At 38.8% G+C, this 17,141-nt stretch overlaps 1 protein-coding gene across 1 annotated transcript; it reads left to right on the forward strand.

Moving 5' to 3' along the window:
- Nucleotides 1-2,589: 2,589 nt before the first annotated feature.
- LOC110790853 (kinesin-like protein KIN-12D) lies at nucleotides 2,590-17,066 on the forward strand. The gene is made up of 38 exons (XM_021995614.2): nucleotides 2,590-2,868; nucleotides 2,965-3,074; nucleotides 3,170-3,809; nucleotides 4,021-4,176; nucleotides 4,254-4,337; nucleotides 4,711-4,830; nucleotides 4,920-5,033; nucleotides 5,128-5,220; nucleotides 5,356-5,516; nucleotides 5,628-5,702; nucleotides 5,802-5,889; nucleotides 5,972-6,030; nucleotides 6,116-6,179; nucleotides 6,271-6,336; nucleotides 6,426-6,602; nucleotides 7,303-7,407; nucleotides 7,499-7,734; nucleotides 7,818-7,887; nucleotides 7,975-8,031; nucleotides 8,249-8,281; nucleotides 8,369-8,448; nucleotides 8,539-8,620; nucleotides 8,795-10,144; nucleotides 10,886-13,378; nucleotides 13,466-13,573; nucleotides 13,655-13,776; nucleotides 13,850-13,937; nucleotides 14,029-14,103; nucleotides 14,215-14,484; nucleotides 14,572-14,670; nucleotides 14,839-14,907; nucleotides 14,994-15,052; nucleotides 15,154-15,265; nucleotides 15,351-15,461; nucleotides 15,579-15,749; nucleotides 15,851-15,916; nucleotides 16,025-16,147; nucleotides 16,731-17,066. The coding sequence occupies exons 3-38, from the start codon at nucleotides 3,171-3,173 to the stop codon at nucleotides 16,866-16,868; spliced, it is 8,013 nt and encodes a 2,670-aa protein (XP_021851306.2). The 5' UTR covers nucleotides 2,590-2,868; nucleotides 2,965-3,074; nucleotide 3,170; the 3' UTR covers nucleotides 16,869-17,066.
- Nucleotides 17,067-17,141: the final 75 nt, after the last annotated feature.

Here is a 17,141-nt window from a genome sequence, read left to right on the forward strand (position 1 = left end):
TCAAACGAAGTCTAATCTCAAGATCGCAAGATTGGGATTGTCCTCCCATAAATCGGGATGAGATGCTTAAAAGTTGTACAAGGCCACTCGGAGAGCTAGAAACTGTGAAATGCATGGCCGTGCTCGGATGAATCATAGGCTATGATTATCTGTTTATTTGATCAGTTGAACTCTGAAACCGAGGAACACCTCTGGACATAATAAGGATGACAACTCTTACCTTATGTTCAAGAGCAAGCATCGAGCGACAAAGGAATTAGGAAATGCACACTTGTCCCTAAGGACAAGTGGGAGACTGAAGGAAATAATGCCCTTGGTCCAAGTATGCATTCTATGTTAAGTCTAATAAATGCGGTTCAGTATTAATTAACAAGTTAATAATTCAGTGAGATCAAGTGAGCTGAATGCCTAGCTAGAGGCCGCTTCAGTTCAAGTGGAATTAATGATATTAATCCACAGCTTACTCTTGACTGAACCCGTAGGGTCACACAAATAGTACGTAAACGGATCAAGTATTTAATAGCATTAAATACTCCATCTATGAATATTCGGAACCGACGGATCTTGGTTTCAGTGGGAGCTAAGATCGTCACAGGCAAGGAATGAATACTCCGGAAACGATGATATTGCCGGAAACGGAAATATGGATCGTATCGGAAATATAAATATTATCCAAGTCGTAGATGTTGCCGGAAACGGAAACATGGTACGTGTCGGAAAATATTATCGGAAATGGAAATATTGCCAGAATCGGAAATATTGCCGGAAACGGAAATATTGTCAGAATCGGAAATATTACCGGAATCGGAAAATAATTCCGGAAACGGAAATATTAAATATTTGTTCGAAACGGAAATTAATTCCGGAATCGGAAATATTAAATATTGTTCGTATCGGAAATGAATTCCGGAATCGGAAAATTTAATCGGAAGCGCATCGTACGAATAAGCATCGGACGAGGCCTGCCGGACGAGGCCCAGCACGAAGCCAGGCCATCGCCCAGCAAGCCAAGCGCGCCGCACAAACAGCCACGCCAGGCCCAGCGCAAGGCCAGGCCCAGCAGGCTGCGCGCAGCGCGCAGCGCGCGCGGGCGCTGAGTGGGCTGCTGCTCGTGCGCACGCATGGGCGGCCCATCGTGGCTGCCGTGTGTGCGTGTGTAAGTGTTTGTGTTCGTGCACGTTTCCTAAAACGTGCAGAGTTCGGTTAATGATTAAATTCCTAATTCTATTTGATAAATTAATTAAAATAGAGTTCTTGTAGGATTCTAGGTTTAATTAATTTGTATCTGAATAGGATTCCAATTCCCTTTCCATACCGCTATAAATATGAGGCTAGGGCTCACAATTTATAACACAAGTTTCAAAGTATTCAAAGTGAGTTTTTGAGAGAAAAATTCAGTCACACATTTGCCTATAAAGTGCCGAAAATAATAGTACCTTAAGGGCGATTCTAGTTGGTCAATCTTAAGGCGGATCCGGACGTGCTGTGGACTATCTACGGAGGGACGACACTTGGAGTCCTAAAGACTTGTTCTTGTTCGGTTCGGGCGCAGCTAGGGAAGGCACGCAACAAAGAGTAAGCATCTAATCTATGCTAAATGATTATGTGTAAATAATATGTTTTCCTGGGTTTATGGTTTTTCCGCATGATTTATGAATTGTCATATGTATCATAACCTAACAGTTGAGACATCATGATAAATATGCATATCATTCGTTACACTGTAACGGAGAAGATGAAATATTACCAACTTATTAGCTTGACTTGAGTCACTTGACAAAACTAGCCCGACCGGACCCTACCAAACCTAGCTAAATCTTATCCGAAATGGATTACATGAAACTGATCGAAGATAACCGGAATAGACCCGGTATAATCCGATATGTACTTGAAACTAAAGATGGTTTTGGGACGGCCTGGAACGTGCTTCGTGTCGAGCTGTGTGCCTTGGGCCTGAACGGACCCGATCCACACCAAGCCACTTGTTTCTAACGAGTCGGGCCGTGTGCTTTTCCAGAAAAATGCAGCACGTGGCCAATGGCCCACAACCTCGTACTTATGTAAAACCGTACTTTCTTCTCGATATACCGGGGGCGTGCCTCGGACTTGGCCGTCCTGAGCAAATTTTTACATGGAACTATATAACCTGGTCAAAAAGGACTCGAGTCGAATCAACCTGATCAAAACAAATGTAGTTCGAATTGAATATTTCCACAGTAAATATTTCAATTGACCCGAGTGAACCCGAACAATATTTTAGGTACAAGGATGTCCTCTTTGTGATAGACCCAACTTTCATTCAAACTTTCAAATAAATTCGGCCCGATGAAAATTAGATGATGGGCTGGCTGATCCAATGTACAACCCACCCAATCCATATCATTGCCCAACCACCAAGTCCACAACCTCTTAATGTCAATTCTCAAAACATCCAAAAGTCAAAAGAAGGTACCAAATCATAAAACTAACAATAATGACACAAATTCAAATTCGCATAGCCGTTATTACGCTGTTGTTGGAACCCCTTATTACGGAAACTACACTTGTCTACAAACTAACTTGTTATTTCCCTTTTTTAAAGGGTATTTATGTCAAATTCAAATATTTGAACCGCGGGCCAATAACCACCGTCAGATCTTCTCCCCAATTTCAAATCCCCAAAACATCCACCGTTGATTGGTTTCCACATTTTTTTCAAATCCAAAAATCCAAACCCCGATTTTCTCTTTCCTCATTGTCTTCAACTTCAAGTTCAGGAGTTCAAACTTCAGATAGTGAAGTGTGTGAGAGAGAAGATGTCGTATTCAGGAAGACACAAAAACTGAGTGAGATTAAGGGAGATAAAATTCAAATAGAAGATCAAAGCATGTTTGTTTGATTGAAAGGGGAAAAACCCCATTAATTTTTCCAGTTTTTTCCACTATTTTTTTTTTTCCAATTTTTATAGCAATTTTTTTTTTCCAGATTTTGGGGAATTAAGTAGCTGAATTTGACCACATTTTACTTCGAAGTTGCTAGAAAACAATTTCAGGACTTCGCCCATTGCAAATTGTATTCCTCAATTCGTCAGTCAGGTAACGAATTTTGAATTTTAGGATTTCATTTTTATGTTTGATGATTTGCTTAAGCTGGGTGAAATTTGATTCATGTTTATGCTTAATTGGAATAGGATGTTGCGGGATTTCAAATTGTCGCGCCGTAACCCCGAAAAGAATGAGGAAATTGAGAATGTACCTATAAACCCTAATGATCCATCTTCTAATTTGAGTAATTTAGATTCTTCTAGAGCTCCACTGGTTAGCTTAGATCATGAAGTGAGTGTTAAAAGTAAGTTTGAGAGGACACCTATTAAGTCTAAGCTGAAAACTACTGAGCTGCTTCGGACCCCGGAGAGGCAAGGGTTTGGGACTTTAGGGCGGAGGAGGTTCGGGTTTTCGGGTGTGAATGATGATGGGCGGTCTGAGATGAGTAGTTATTTGGGGCAATCTGGTAGAAATGGTGGTTCTTTGAATTTGACACCTAGGGTTAGTGGAGCTACTACTACTGGAAGGAATAATAGTGGGTGTAATGAGCGTATTTCTGCTCAGACTACACCAACAAAGAGTGTTAGTAAGCCTCCTAATCCTGGGTATGCACCGTTGAGCAGCCAACGATATCCGGGGAATAGCAGTGCTCGTGTTGGGAATTATGCCACGCTTTCTAGAGGATTTTCAGTTTCTGGTGCTCAGCATTGTGTTGTGAATAGTGTTGAAGTTCCACATTTTGATCTCAAAGAGGATCCGTCGTTTTGGATGGATCACAATGTACAGGTAAGGAGAGTTCTTTTCTTTTTTCTGATGTTGGTTAGTTAGCTTGTTTGAGGTATAATGTTGCATGGATGAAGGTATATGAGGGCTGTAATTTTGGGGCACATTTTTTGCTTATTGCAGTAGTTGTCAAAGGTTATATAGCCCTGTAGGATTACAAGGTATTGTAGCCTAGAATTCTAGAGTTTTTATCTTTTATGTGGTGCACTTTTAGGTTATATTAAGGGCACGACCTCTTAACGGCGTGGAGAGAAATACTCAAGGGTTCAATAGATGTGTGAGGCAGGACGGTCCGCAGAGCATTACTTGGATTGGGCAACCAGAAACTCGATTTACGTTCGACCATGTAGCATGTGAAACAGTAGATCAGGTACAACCCGGTTATGTTAGCCACCTTTAAGCTAAGTTTTAAGTTTGAAAATGTTTCTGAGATCATGGACATTGCAGGAGATGCTTTTTAGGATGGCTGGTTTGCCAATGGTAGAGAATTGTTTATCTGGATACAACAGTTGTATGTTTGCTTACGGGCAGGTAATTCATCTTTTATTGGTTTTGTTCTTCATGTCAAGTTTAAATGTCAACAAATTCGTCTAATCTTATTATATCTGATTCTGGTGCTGAAAAGCTCAACAATATCTGGTATACAGTTATGCATAAAAGTGTCAAACAATATCAATATTAATATCATGAAATTTATACCCATTGTGGCCTTTATACGTTAAATCGTACCACATACACAACTTTATCTCATGTTCATGTGTTATAGGTGGCTCTGGATCCCACTGCATGTGAAAATAAACTTTGTATTTGTTTTTGTGAACGTCCATTAATAAAAAGGATAGTTAGGTTGGTCATACATCAACTCATTGATCTGATCTAATTAAGGTCTTATTTCTCCTATTAGACTGGAAGTGGGAAGACTTACACTATGCTTGGGGAAATGGATGGCATTGAGTTCACACCCAGTCCCCATCGTGGTATGACGCCAAGAATATTTGAGTTCTTGTTTGCAAGAATCAGAGCGGTAAGTTTTATTTGCTTTGACAGCATTAGCTAGTCAACCAATACTTGGACCTAATGGGAGAATATTTACCATGTGTCCTCATAACCCAGGAAGAGGAAAGTCGAAGTGATGAGAAATTGAAGTACAATTGCAGGTGCTCTTTCTTAGAGATTTATAATGAGCAAATCACAGATCTCCTTGATCCATCATCGACAAATTTGCTCGTAAGCTTCGCAAATTAAGAATACATGTCCTTGATAATAATCATATTATGACTGGGAATAACTCTTCTAATGAACCATTATTTTATCTGAACAGCTTCGAGAAGATGTTAACAATGGTGTATACGTTGAGAATCTTTCAGAATTTGAGGTTCACACTGTAGGCGATATCCTGAGACTTCTGATTCAGGTTTCGTTCTTGATGCTTGTTGATTTGATTCGCCTGTTATCATTTGTGAACCTACTATGCTATCAGTTCTGCCCCTTGAATGGCTTCTTGTCCTATCTGTTACTAGTGTCTTAATCCTGAACTGCTTGGCAACAGGGTTCCTCAAATAGGAAAGTCGCTGCAACAAATATGAACAGAGAGAGCAGTAGGTCTCATAGTGTCTTCACATGTATAATCGAGAGCAAGTGGGAGAGGGATTCGACAACTAACCTACGATTTGCTAGGCTTAATCTTGTTGATTTGGCTGGTTCAGAAAGGTAACACCGACTTATTGCAATTTGATTCCTGGCGTATTCATTTCCCAGCACCTCTTTGGAAACGATGTTGTCAACTTGTCATGTAGTTGATACCGTGACTATCCTTTGCAGGCAGAAATCATCTGGTGCTGAAGGCGAACGATTGAAAGAAGCTGCTAATATCAACAAATCCTTGTCAACGTTGGGGTAGTCTACCTGTTGCTGGATTGTCTTTGCAACTGTTTGTTATTTTTTTACTATATTTTCATCATTGATTGATGTTGTGCATATAAACACGTACTGCAGTCACGTAATTATGCTTCTAGTGGATATTGCTCACGGGAAGCCTAGGCATGTTCCTTACAGAGATTCAAGGCTGACTTTTCTTCTTCAGGTTACTGTTTTTCAGCATTGGAATCACTTGTGTTTATACTTTCCTGTATTGGACCTCACTTTTGAGATCTTATGCTATGTAGGACTCACTTGGTGGTAACTCAAAAACCATGATAATTGCCAACATTAGCCCTTCTATCTGGTAGGGATTGTGATGATTATGTGACTCTTTTTATTAGTTGTAACTCTACTCTTATGCATCTTAGCATTAATTTGGTTTTATCCAGTTGCGCTGCTGAAACACTCAACACACTGAAATTTGCTCAAAGAGCAAAACTGATTCAAAATAATGTGAGTTATCTTTCACTCAAAGGTACTATATACTTATGCATAACAAATGGTGAAAATTTCAGTTGATTAGACTTGCTTCATCTTGTTTTAGGCTGTCGTGAATGAAGATTCTTCAGGGGATATTGCTATGCTACATCACCAAATATCGGTTTTAAAAGTATGATTGGTATATTATGCTGCTTGTAAGAATGTGAAAAGGGTTTTGAACTTTTGACAACTAATTGACGTTGCAATGTCTTGAAACAGGAGGAGCTCTCTACTTTAAAACGTCAAAGTCTCTCCCGAGCTTTAGCATTCGATCCCTGTACAGTGGGAGGTCAGGAAAACCCTGACACAGAAAACAGAAAAGAAAATGAGCAGCCAAAGGATGATGATTTGTTGGGATGTGAATCCAAAGGAAACCTACAAATGTCTTCCAAACAGGTATACTTGATAACTGTTAATACTATTATGCTCCGAGAAAAGCAAGGTCAACAAATTAACATGCCTTTGTTTTGGATTGTTACAATGAGTTACTTCTTTTCGATTTAGTCTTTAACATTTTTTTTTGTGATTTGAACATTATCATTCTATTTTTTTTCTCCTTTATGTTCCGGGGTGTTTTTATATTCTACTATGTTTACTTGATAAACTGGATTTTCTCAAGGAAATGGCTACCACACCAAAAAACGAAAAAAGTATTATATACATTACATGGAATGAAAACAAAAATAAAAATGAAAACAACATGTTCAGTCTAAAAGAGAGATGATAAAACTGAAAACTTGGATGGTGAGGGGTGTGAAAGAACCTGACAAGCTATATGAAGAATCGGGTTAACTGGATATGGGAATGCGAGCAACTTTCCAGGTCGATTTTAATTGGGCTCGATGTGAGTGAACATGAATGTATCAGTATTTCAGAAAGCCATGTGGCTACAGAGCACATAATATTTGAAACAAACGAATAATTTTGGTGATAGAACATTTTATATTTATATTTGGCTGTTGTTTGTTTTACTTGAACATTGATTTCTACTATGTTTTCAGTTTGCAAGTATGTATTATTCTGTGCAAAGATTAAATGATATTTGTTTCTTGTATACTAATGATTACTTGGTAAATTGGTTTAATTGTTTTGATAGTTAAAATCCATGGAATTGATGCTTGCTGGAGCCATGAGAAGGGAGCAGATGTCAGAAAGTTCCATCAAGAAGCTTGAAGCTGAAATTGAGCAGTTGAACCGATTGGTAATTTCTGTAGTGTCATGAGTGCCATGAGTGTAAAATTTTAGCGAATGCAGTACATGGCAGTGAACTCATCAAATTCAATATGTTTCAGGTTCGTCAAAGAGAAGAGGAAGCTAGATGCAGTAAAATGATGCTGAAGTTCCGTGAAGACAAGATTCAAAGATTGGAGTCCCTTGTCGGCGATTTAAAACCAGTTGATGCTTATCTGCTTGAAGAAAATGTTAAGCTTTCGGAAGAGAATAAACTGTTGCGAGCTAAAGTTGACAGGAACCCTGAAGTGACCCGGTTTGCTGTGGAGAATATTCGGCTACTGGAACAGCTTAGAAGGTTTTTCCTCCCCCTGGAGAAAATAGGAATTTTGAGTCATCGTTTTTGTATATTAATTGGAACATTCTTTGGTGAATCTGTAGATTTCAAGATTTTTATGAGGAAGGGGAAAGAGATATGTTACTGCAAGAAATATCCGAGCTTCGGACCCAGGTTTGTGCATCTACATATTTCTTCTTTTCACTTCTGTTTCTCCCCCATGTCGAATTATTAATTCTTTATTTTATGATTGTTTTACAGCTGATTCGATCTCTTGATAACAGTAGCCAACAGCATAAACATGCAGACATGGTTCAAGTATGTTATTCCTATTCCTTCTATAGTATCTCACAGAAGCAAGTTTCATTGGAGAAGTTTATTAGTGTTAGAGCATGAGAGCAATAAGAACCCAATTAGGACATTTTCTTCAAAACCTAATTTAAAATATCGTGGGAAAATCACTTTGTAATTGAGGAGTTTGCTAGAATTCTTTAACGATGTCTTACAAATGGTTACTCTATTGTTGTTGATGCAGGATGCTCCAAATAATAGCAAAGAAAATGAAGAGGTAGCAGCTTTGTATTTCATCTATGCTAGTGGCTTATGAATTTGGTAACATGTTCAACTCTAACTTCTAGTTTCTGTCTGATTTCAGTTAAATTGTACCTTGAATGAGTTAGCAGAGTGCCAAAGCAAGCTAAAGTCTTGCATAGCAACCAATGCAAAACTAAGCAGGTAACAGCTTTTGGGTGTTCTTGGTTATCCAGCAATTTTGTATTTTAGTAAATTCGACCCCTTTGATTGATTTATGTCTATTTTGTGCAGAGAAATTGAGGACTTACAGGCTCATTTAAGGAATAAAGAATCAAGGATACATGATGAAATTGTGATTCCTGATTCAATGAAGGTAGTACATATTACCTAGTCGAAAAGATATTTGATACATGATTTCTTTTATCTTCAGAAAGAAAAGCTAGCACAAGTAGAAGCTTAGAGAATAATTATTGCTTAATATGCTGTTCTCTTTTCTAATGATCGGTTCTGAATGATGAAATATTACTGAATCTTGTTCATATCACAGGAAATGCAAGCTCCATGTCTTGGAGCTCAATTAGTTGATGCGGTTGATGAAAACAGTAGAAGTAATAGTAGAGATCAGGCAAGACATGCTGAAGAAATAGTAAATTTGGAACTTGAGCTGGATATACTGAAAATAATTCTGAAAGAAGAGAGGGTTTTGCGTGGAAAAGTGGAAGAGACGGCGTTTTCATTGACTAGAGATGTCCAGTTGGCAGAGGAGAAACTGTTGTTAATGAGGAAGCAGTGGGAAGGTGCCAAAGAGGACCTAAACGAAGCAAAATCAGTAATCGAAGCACTTGAGTCGCAGCAACTCTTATCCATCAGTGAGATCGAGGATTATAAAATCTGTAACAGCCATTATTTGGAGCTTTTACACCAGCAGGAACTTCAAATTGCTGCACCAACGGAACAAAAACATGACCAAGAATCTACCTTGTCATGTATAAAGCATTCTGAAGGTGAAGATTCTCCGTTACAGTTGCAATTGAAGAGGATGCAAGCTTCTCTTGACAAGGCCAAACGTTTAAATATGTGGTATCAAAGTGACCATGCTTCTCAGAGATCTAATGAAGAAGAAATGGATGAAGTACGGCGTCAAGTTGAGGCAGAAACTGCTGAAGTGATTGTCTGCTTGCAAGAAGAACTTTCTGTCCTTCAGCAGCGTGTGCAAGAAAGTGACTTGAGAGAAAAAGAGGCAGAAAGCAGGCTGCATACTTTTGATATCAAACTGAAGGAGCTGCAGGAAACTTCCGACATGCTGTCACATGAGAATGAAACTTTACATCAAAGTCTTCTAGAGAAAAACACAGAAATGCAATCACTGGTAGATGACTGGGAACTACTGAGCTGTGAGATCGAAGAATCTCTTATTGAGGGACATGACGCTCTTAGAAGTGCCTCAGATCAACTTTCTTCTGATTCTCTTTCCGATAGAAGGGGATGGGTTTCTGAACAATTTGGTAAAATGATCAGACAGATATCTGACAAAGAATCAATAATTGAACAACTTAACCAGTGTTTAGAGGATGCAAACAGTAGAGCCAATGACATGGAACGCATGTTGATGTCCCTTAGAGGTGCAGCAATGGTCATGACTGAGTCTCACCAACAAGAGTGCTATGAGAAGGAGAACGAAATACAGCAGCTGAACGCAGAGTTATACGCTCTCCTCTCTGCTAACAAGGGTTGTGAAAGTAAAGAAATTATGGAAGCTGGAGTACTCAGCCTCCAAGCAGCTTTTATTGACTTTGGGGAAAAATGCGAAAGTAAAATCCTGGCTCTGGATCATAAGTTGCAGAAGATTGAAGGATGTGCCCAAGATGCTAAAATCTCCTGGCACCAATCAAAAGAGGTATCTAATTATTTCTTTGATAATATGTTGGCAAACATAACAATTAGCTTTTAGTATAGTTTATGCAAGTCATGGTTATTCTTTTTAATCTTTTGTCACATGAGCCAAGGCTGCCAAAGTAAGTGGACATTGGTGTAAACCTAGGCCCTAATATGAGTGAACGAAAGAAAAACAAGTTACATTGAAAATATTTTCTTGCAGAAACTCTCTCACCTTTTCTTTTCTTTCTATTAGCCAAGTAACCAAGTATGCCACTTATTTAATCCTCTTTGTTCCTGCACCATTTCCCTTTTCTCCTTAGCCTTGGATATGTCTTCTTTCCTGCATGATGATGCAAGGAGATGAAGTACTAAGCTTCTGGTCAGTAAATAGATAGGGTTGATGTTACTTAATAAGCTTCTGGTCAGTAAATACATATTACTCCTTTTCCTGCTACGGGTTGATGTTATTCCTTTTTCTTCATGTATGCAAGTAACCTTGGGCATATGATATAACAAAAAATGGCTTTTGTGATCCAAAACTCCAAGGTCATAACAAAAAAATGATATATACTACGAAGTACGGAGTATATTTTAAAGAAACTGCTATGACCAAAGTGTGAATGCTTTTTCTTGTGTTTTATCGTTTTTGCATGAGTCACGATTTTTGCTTATTTTTACTGTTAAATTGACCCAGAACCCATTTGCTTATTTTGATCATCATGACATTTGTGTACTTAATGCCTTTCTGTTCTTTGTGTAGTTACTTGAGTTGCAACTGGTCGATGCCGAATCAATTACTGCTCAGAATACAGTAGAGACTTCTTGCCTCCTTGCTAGGTTTGAAGAAGCTCAGGATACAATGAAAGAAGCTGATATAATGATCAACGAACTGATGATTGCAAATGAAACAGTGAAAATTCAAGTAGAAGACCTCAGAACTACGAATGTCATGTTAACTAGTGAAAGAGACGGGCTAATTATTGAAGTACAGAGACTACAATCTGCTAATGAAATGAATGATCAGACTTGCAGAAATCTTGAGAAACAACTCGAGATGGATGTTTCACAAAATTTGTGCCTTATTGAGGAGTTGGAGAGGATAGTTTCACAAGTGCAGGATACATCTGAAGAGGCATTCATATCTCTAACCCATGAATTGAACTGTACAAAGGCCCAGCTTCTTGATACTGTCAAAGTGATGCATTCATCACTCGAAGACATTTGGTCACAGATTTTCATGAAGGACTGTGCTCTCTCCGTGTTACATCTTTGCCATATGGGCGTGCTATTAGAGGCAGTAACATCACTGAATGCAGAAAATGGACTTCTTCACCATGGTATAAGTGAATCAGATGCTGTGATATATGATTTGAGGGAGCACAACATGAAATCAAAAGAGGAGCTTGAAATGTGTCGAATGTTAAAGGGGAAGCTGTTGGCTGACTTTAAGAGCAGCTTTGATCGTATCTTAAGGAAAGAAGGTGAAACCGGAGAGCTTAACTTGAAGCTAGTCCACTTCAAAGAAAAGCTACTGGATCTTCAGCATCAGGAGGAAATGATGTTGGAAAGGTCCAACTTCATGAGTTCTGAGCTCTCTAGCTTAATGATGGAATTGGGGCAGAGTAACTCGCAATTGATTGCATCCGTTGCAGAGCAAGAGGAGTTTTTAACTGTTGAATGTCAGGCTAAAGACTTTGAACTGCTTATTATGGCTTCCGAGCTGCAGGAATTGGCTGACAGCTGTTCTACTATGCAAAGGGAACAAACAAATTTCCAGGCAGCTTCTGATTTCTTGATCAGAGAGATAGTTACGCTCCAGATAACTGCAGATTTGAGAGAAGAGATCATGATTGAAAGGGAAACAATGGCTATCAACATGCAGAAAAGAGTAGACAAAGCTGTGGATGGTGAGGCAAAAGTGTTGACCCAGCTCCAAACACTCGTTGCAGAAAACAAGTTATTGGGAGAGCAGTTGAGCTTGAAGGAGAATGGTTTTGCGAATCTGCAGAATTGGATGTTTTTACTGCAAGCTTCATCTCAAGATCTTAAAAACAGCCTATTGGTGTCAGAAAGTGAGAACGAATCACTGCAAAACAAATTACTGGATCTGAATAGTGAAAATTGCACTCTGCTTAACGATATCCAGACCAATGACTTGAAATTCAAGTCATTCACAGGCGTTATTGACTCACTCAAGATAGAGAATTCGAGCTTACTAGAGAGCATTTCTGTTCTGGAGTCAAGAATAGCCTTCCTGGACAAAGATCTGGAAGGGAAAAAGGCAGAACTGGATGACTTCCAATGCTTGCAATCTTCTACAGTTGAGGCACTTTGCAACAGAAGCCAGGATTTGGAAAGCTACACCATTAAAGCGAATGCACTACAGGAAGAGAACCTCGTCTTAAGAAATGAAGTTCAGTCTCTTGAGCAAAGAATCTTTGAAGTGCTTAACTGTTCTAGTTCTAAGGTTGTTATGAGTGCCAGTTCACTGGAAACTGCTGAGCTGCAGAGTTGCAGGATACATAAACAAATAGAAGAAAAAATCATGTTAATTCTGGATCAAATGTCCGAAGATGGTTGTCAAAACCTGAATATGGTGTCAAGGTTTTTGGAAGAATTGGAGTTCATAGACTTTATAGCCAAAAGCCTAGTATCTGAAAACTTGTCTATGCAGGAAGAGTTGCTCAGGAAAGAAGAGGTTCTGAACGGATTGCAATTTGATTTACGTCTTTTGCAAGAGTCTGCAGCCAACATTAAGGATCAAAAGGATGAGATTGAAGAATTAGCCACCATTTTGGAATCTACAGAAAGTGAATTGGCTACAAGATCACATGAACTTGATGAGGCAGTCGCTTATGGACAAGCGCTTGAAGCTAAGGTGATGAAACAAGGAGAAACAGCATCTGGATTGGAAATGGACTTGGAGAAGGCTAACCAGTCTGTAAACATGCTCTCTGATGACAATTCGGTGCTGAAGTCTCAAGTGGAGGATTTAATGGCAGCACGAAGTTCTCTTGAGAGTGAATTGAGCGAGAAAAAGAGCATAATTGACGATTTGGAGAATGAACTACTTGAAATGGGACACACTCTAGGCCGTGTAAACGATTTAGTTGAATCTTTAAAGAGAAACTTGAATGAAGTTAACACTGAAAAGGACCAACTCCAGGAGGAGCTACTGAACTTGGAAGGAAAGGTGGAAACTGCGCATGCACTTGCTGAGGAAAATGAAGCCGTAGCTGCGGAAGCTCGGGAGGTATTTGTGATAAAAGCACATATGTCCTTTTACTTAATTTTTTGTAAAGCTAGAAACATTGAATGTTCCTCCATTTCCAAACTACAGATAGCCGAATCTAGGAGGTTATATGCAGAAGAGAAGGAAGAAGAGGTGCAGCTTTTAGAGAATTCTGTGCAAGAGTTAGATTCTACCATTAGCGTATTGGAAAACAAGGTGCCTTTACATTGCGTTATATGTTTCTTCATTTAGCTCTTGGATTATTGAATTCTTATATTATTATTTTTGTCAATTCAGCTTGATGTTTTGAAAGGAGAAGCAGAAAGGCAAAGGTTGCAGAGGGAGGAGCTTGAACTGGAGCTTCAGTCTCTTAAAACCCAGATTCTGAATGTTGAAAATGCTGATGCTGATATTAAAAGGTTTGTGAGATTCTGAGTGATTGCTCCAACGAGTTGCTTACACAATTCTGCTGATATGTTCTTTTTTTTGTAGGCATTATGATGAAAAATCAAGAAATCTTCAAGAAGCCATAATGCGTGTACAAATACTTGAGAAAGATTTGAAAAATAAAGACACGCAGGTCTGTTCCTAGTACTTCATCCTTTCTCTTCTTTGAAAGCTTTCAGTTGACTTGATCCAAATATGCTTTTGTCTCTTTTCTCTGTTTACAGATTGTTAAGTGCAAAGCACATATCTCGGAGTTAACATTGCATGCAGAAGCACAGGCTTGTGAGTACAAACGGAAGGTCAGTTTTTTTCTCCTTTCATTTCGGTAAATGTTGTCTTCAATAGATCACAGGTGCCCACAATTTGTTGATTTTCAACCCGTGTATTAATTGTATATATTTGACATGCAGTTCAAGGAGTTAGAAGCAATGGTAGAACAACTTAAATTAGAAGAGGTTTCCAACAATAAGTTGGAGAAAAATGCTACCAAAGGGAGGGGTTCTGCATCCCCTTTCAAGGCTAAGGGTTCAGGTTCCCCTTTCAAACCAAAGGGTTCTGGTTCCCCCTTTAAGTGCATTGGCCTGGGATATCAGCTTAAATGTGAAAAGGATGAGGAGAATAATGCTGAAAGGTTGCGAATTGAAGAACTTGAAGCCTTGGCTGCAAGCAAACAGAAAGAAGTAGGTTATTTCACACCTATATTTTTGCAGTTCTTTTTTTATTACTCCGTATGTAGTTTCTCTCCTAATTGGTTTCCTTTCCCCCAGATATTCATGCTGAATTCCAGGTTAGCTTCTGCAGAAAGCATGACACATGATGTAATTCGAGATTTACTGGGAGTAAAATTGGATATGAGCAGTTATATGGTAAGATTGTGTATTCCATGCATGGTTTGTTTAGAGTCTATTGGAATGTGGGCTAGTAGATGAATAAATGGCTATTTTTTCCCCCTCTTGCTGCAAATGAAAAATACATTGTATTCTTTGTATATTTATAAATCTGCAAAGTGATTGCGCTGCTTTTAATGATTGCAGACGCTGTTAGATAAGCAGGGAGTTCAAAAGATAACAGAAAAGGCTCAACTTGATAGTGTAGAACCGCAGGTGAAGTTATAAGTTATGATGAAGTAACATGTTTCGTTTGATAGTGATATCTTAGTGCTGAAAGTTGAGTTCTGTTATTGTTGCAGGACCAGGAAGTGAACAAGGTAAAAAAGCAACTCAATGAGTTTATTGAAGAAAGGCAAAGGTAAAATCTTTTATTGTAGGCTAGCATTGTCAATTACTTTTCTCAGCTTTCCTAAAAATTACTTTACTCAGCTGTACTGACAATGTTGTCAAAACATTTAGATGGTTGGAGGAAATCGACAGAAAACAGGCTGAGGTTGTTGCTACACAGATTGCATTAGAGAAGCACCGCCAGCAAGAGCAGTTGCTCGCTTCAGAAAATGAAGAATTTAAGGTTGTGATCACCCCCCTCCCCCCTCCCCCTCCCCTTCGCATAATCCTCTCCTAATTATACTTATTTTTCTGCGTGTGAGGTGCAGGCGGAAATTCATAATCATAGGAAGAGAGTGGCGGAGCTTGAAGGCGAGCTGAAAAAGTTATCTGGTCAGCAAAACATCCAACAGCGTATACACCATCATGCCAAAATCAAGGTACGTATTTGATCTCAACTCTAAGTTGGATTACTCCAGAAAAATACTCGAAATTTTGTCAAATTTTTATTTAAGCTTCTGAAACATTATTTTCAAATGTGAATCGGAATATATCAGGAAGAAAACAATGTGCTGAAAGTCCAAAATGAAGACCTTCATAAAAAATTGAAAAGATATGCATCACAATACACAAGTCTCAGGGAGGACCTGGCTGATTATCGTGCTCGCAATGGGAAAGGTCCTTACACTGATTTTGACGAGGAACAGAGACTAAGGGACAAAATAAAGGTTAGTGTTGGCAAAAATTCATTGATTTTAGTTATTGAAGTATTATAGAAAGACCAAAATGGTTAGTGTTGGCAAACTGACAATAAGTGTTTCTTTAACAGGAGACCAAACAGGAAAATCTTCACTTGGCACAGACATTATTGGCCTTATGTACAAACATTCTAAAGGTATGTAAGCATAGATTTAGCTTCTGCAGAATAATTTTTCTAGCCTCAGATTTTCCTTGATCATGTTTCCTGATATGGATTGGGATTTCCGGGATTACGTATCCGTAGGCTGCAGGTATTCAGAAACCAACATCTGAAGTAGACTTATCTGCTGCTGCTGAGGAAGCTCTCGAGGAGCTCGTAACTCGAGTGATTTCATTGGAGAGAGAGGTTGACGATTTGAGATTAAAGGTCCTTATGCTTACCTTTTCTTCTTTTTTGACAGATGACATTAATATTCTATCATACACCCTCCATCCCTAAAAGATTGCCCCATTTGACTTTGCACGGTCTTCAAGACACAACTTAAAACGTAAATAACTCTAATTCTACACGCGTAAAAATTATAAAAAGTTTATATTCCAAATATATATAATGAAACGAATCTAACAGACCTCATATGACTATATTATTTCTTATAGACTAATGAGAATGAATGGTCAAAGTTTACAAAATTTGACCCAGAAAATTGTAATGGGGCAATCTTTTGGGGACAAAGGGAGTAGAATAAAGATGGTTGTGGGCCGGACCGGGCTTCAGGCTTTCGGGCCGGGCCGTCGTGCATAAGCCTAATTACTAAACTTAGCGTGCCTTGCCGTTCTTTTTCCCAAAAAAATCGGCTCACGGCCCACGATTTTGTGCTCTTGCCAGTCCGTGCTTTTTTCGACCGGCCCACAGCCATCTTTATAGTAGGATACTTCCTAATTGTAACTGCTAGTTTCTTCATGCTGTGGTCTTAGGACTGAATTAATGTGTAAACTGTTAAACTTTACAGAACAGGAGCACCAAGGAACGAACCCGATTGACAGAGCATAGGACAGATCCTTCAACATTGAGCTCGAGGTCAGGGGATAATCGACAAAGTCAAAGAAGACGTTCCCAATCACAATTTTTTTCTACAATTGATCGATAGATGAAGTTACAAACTAGTACCAATTAGGCCATGTATAGCAGTAAGTTGTTTGCTTACAGCTAAAGTGTAAATATGTGTATTCTTTGTTTACCAGTAAATGTAAGCTTAGTTTGCTGGCTTGTAATTGTATAGGGTTTATTCTTTTGTTGTATGTAACCTACGTATAATTTTGTTGAGCATAATTATCTCAGTGAGCAATTCCTGCGTTGTGAATTGTGATCAATTCAGTTATCCTAATATGATACGGAGAATCGAAATTGTGAAATAAATACT

Source organism: Spinacia oleracea, chromosome 4 (genome assembly GCF_020520425.1).
Source record: "Spinacia oleracea cultivar Varoflay chromosome 4, BTI_SOV_V1, whole genome shotgun sequence".
NCBI lineage: Eukaryota > Viridiplantae > Streptophyta > Magnoliopsida > Caryophyllales > Amaranthaceae > Spinacia > Spinacia oleracea.

Excerpts from the sequence above, each read along its gene's own strand:
- LOC110790853 (XM_021995614.2), top strand. The coding sequence starts at position 3,171 with ATGTTGCGGGATTTCAAATTGTCGCGCCGTAACCCCGAAAAGAATGAG. Across the intron at positions 8,282-8,368 it reads ATAGCAAAGAAAATGAAGAG|TTAAATTGTACCTTGAATGA; the intron begins GTAGCAGCTTTG and ends GTCTGATTTCAG. Across the intron at positions 8,449-8,538 it reads ACCAATGCAAAACTAAGCAG|AGAAATTGAGGACTTACAGG; the intron begins GTAACAGCTTTT and ends TATTTTGTGCAG.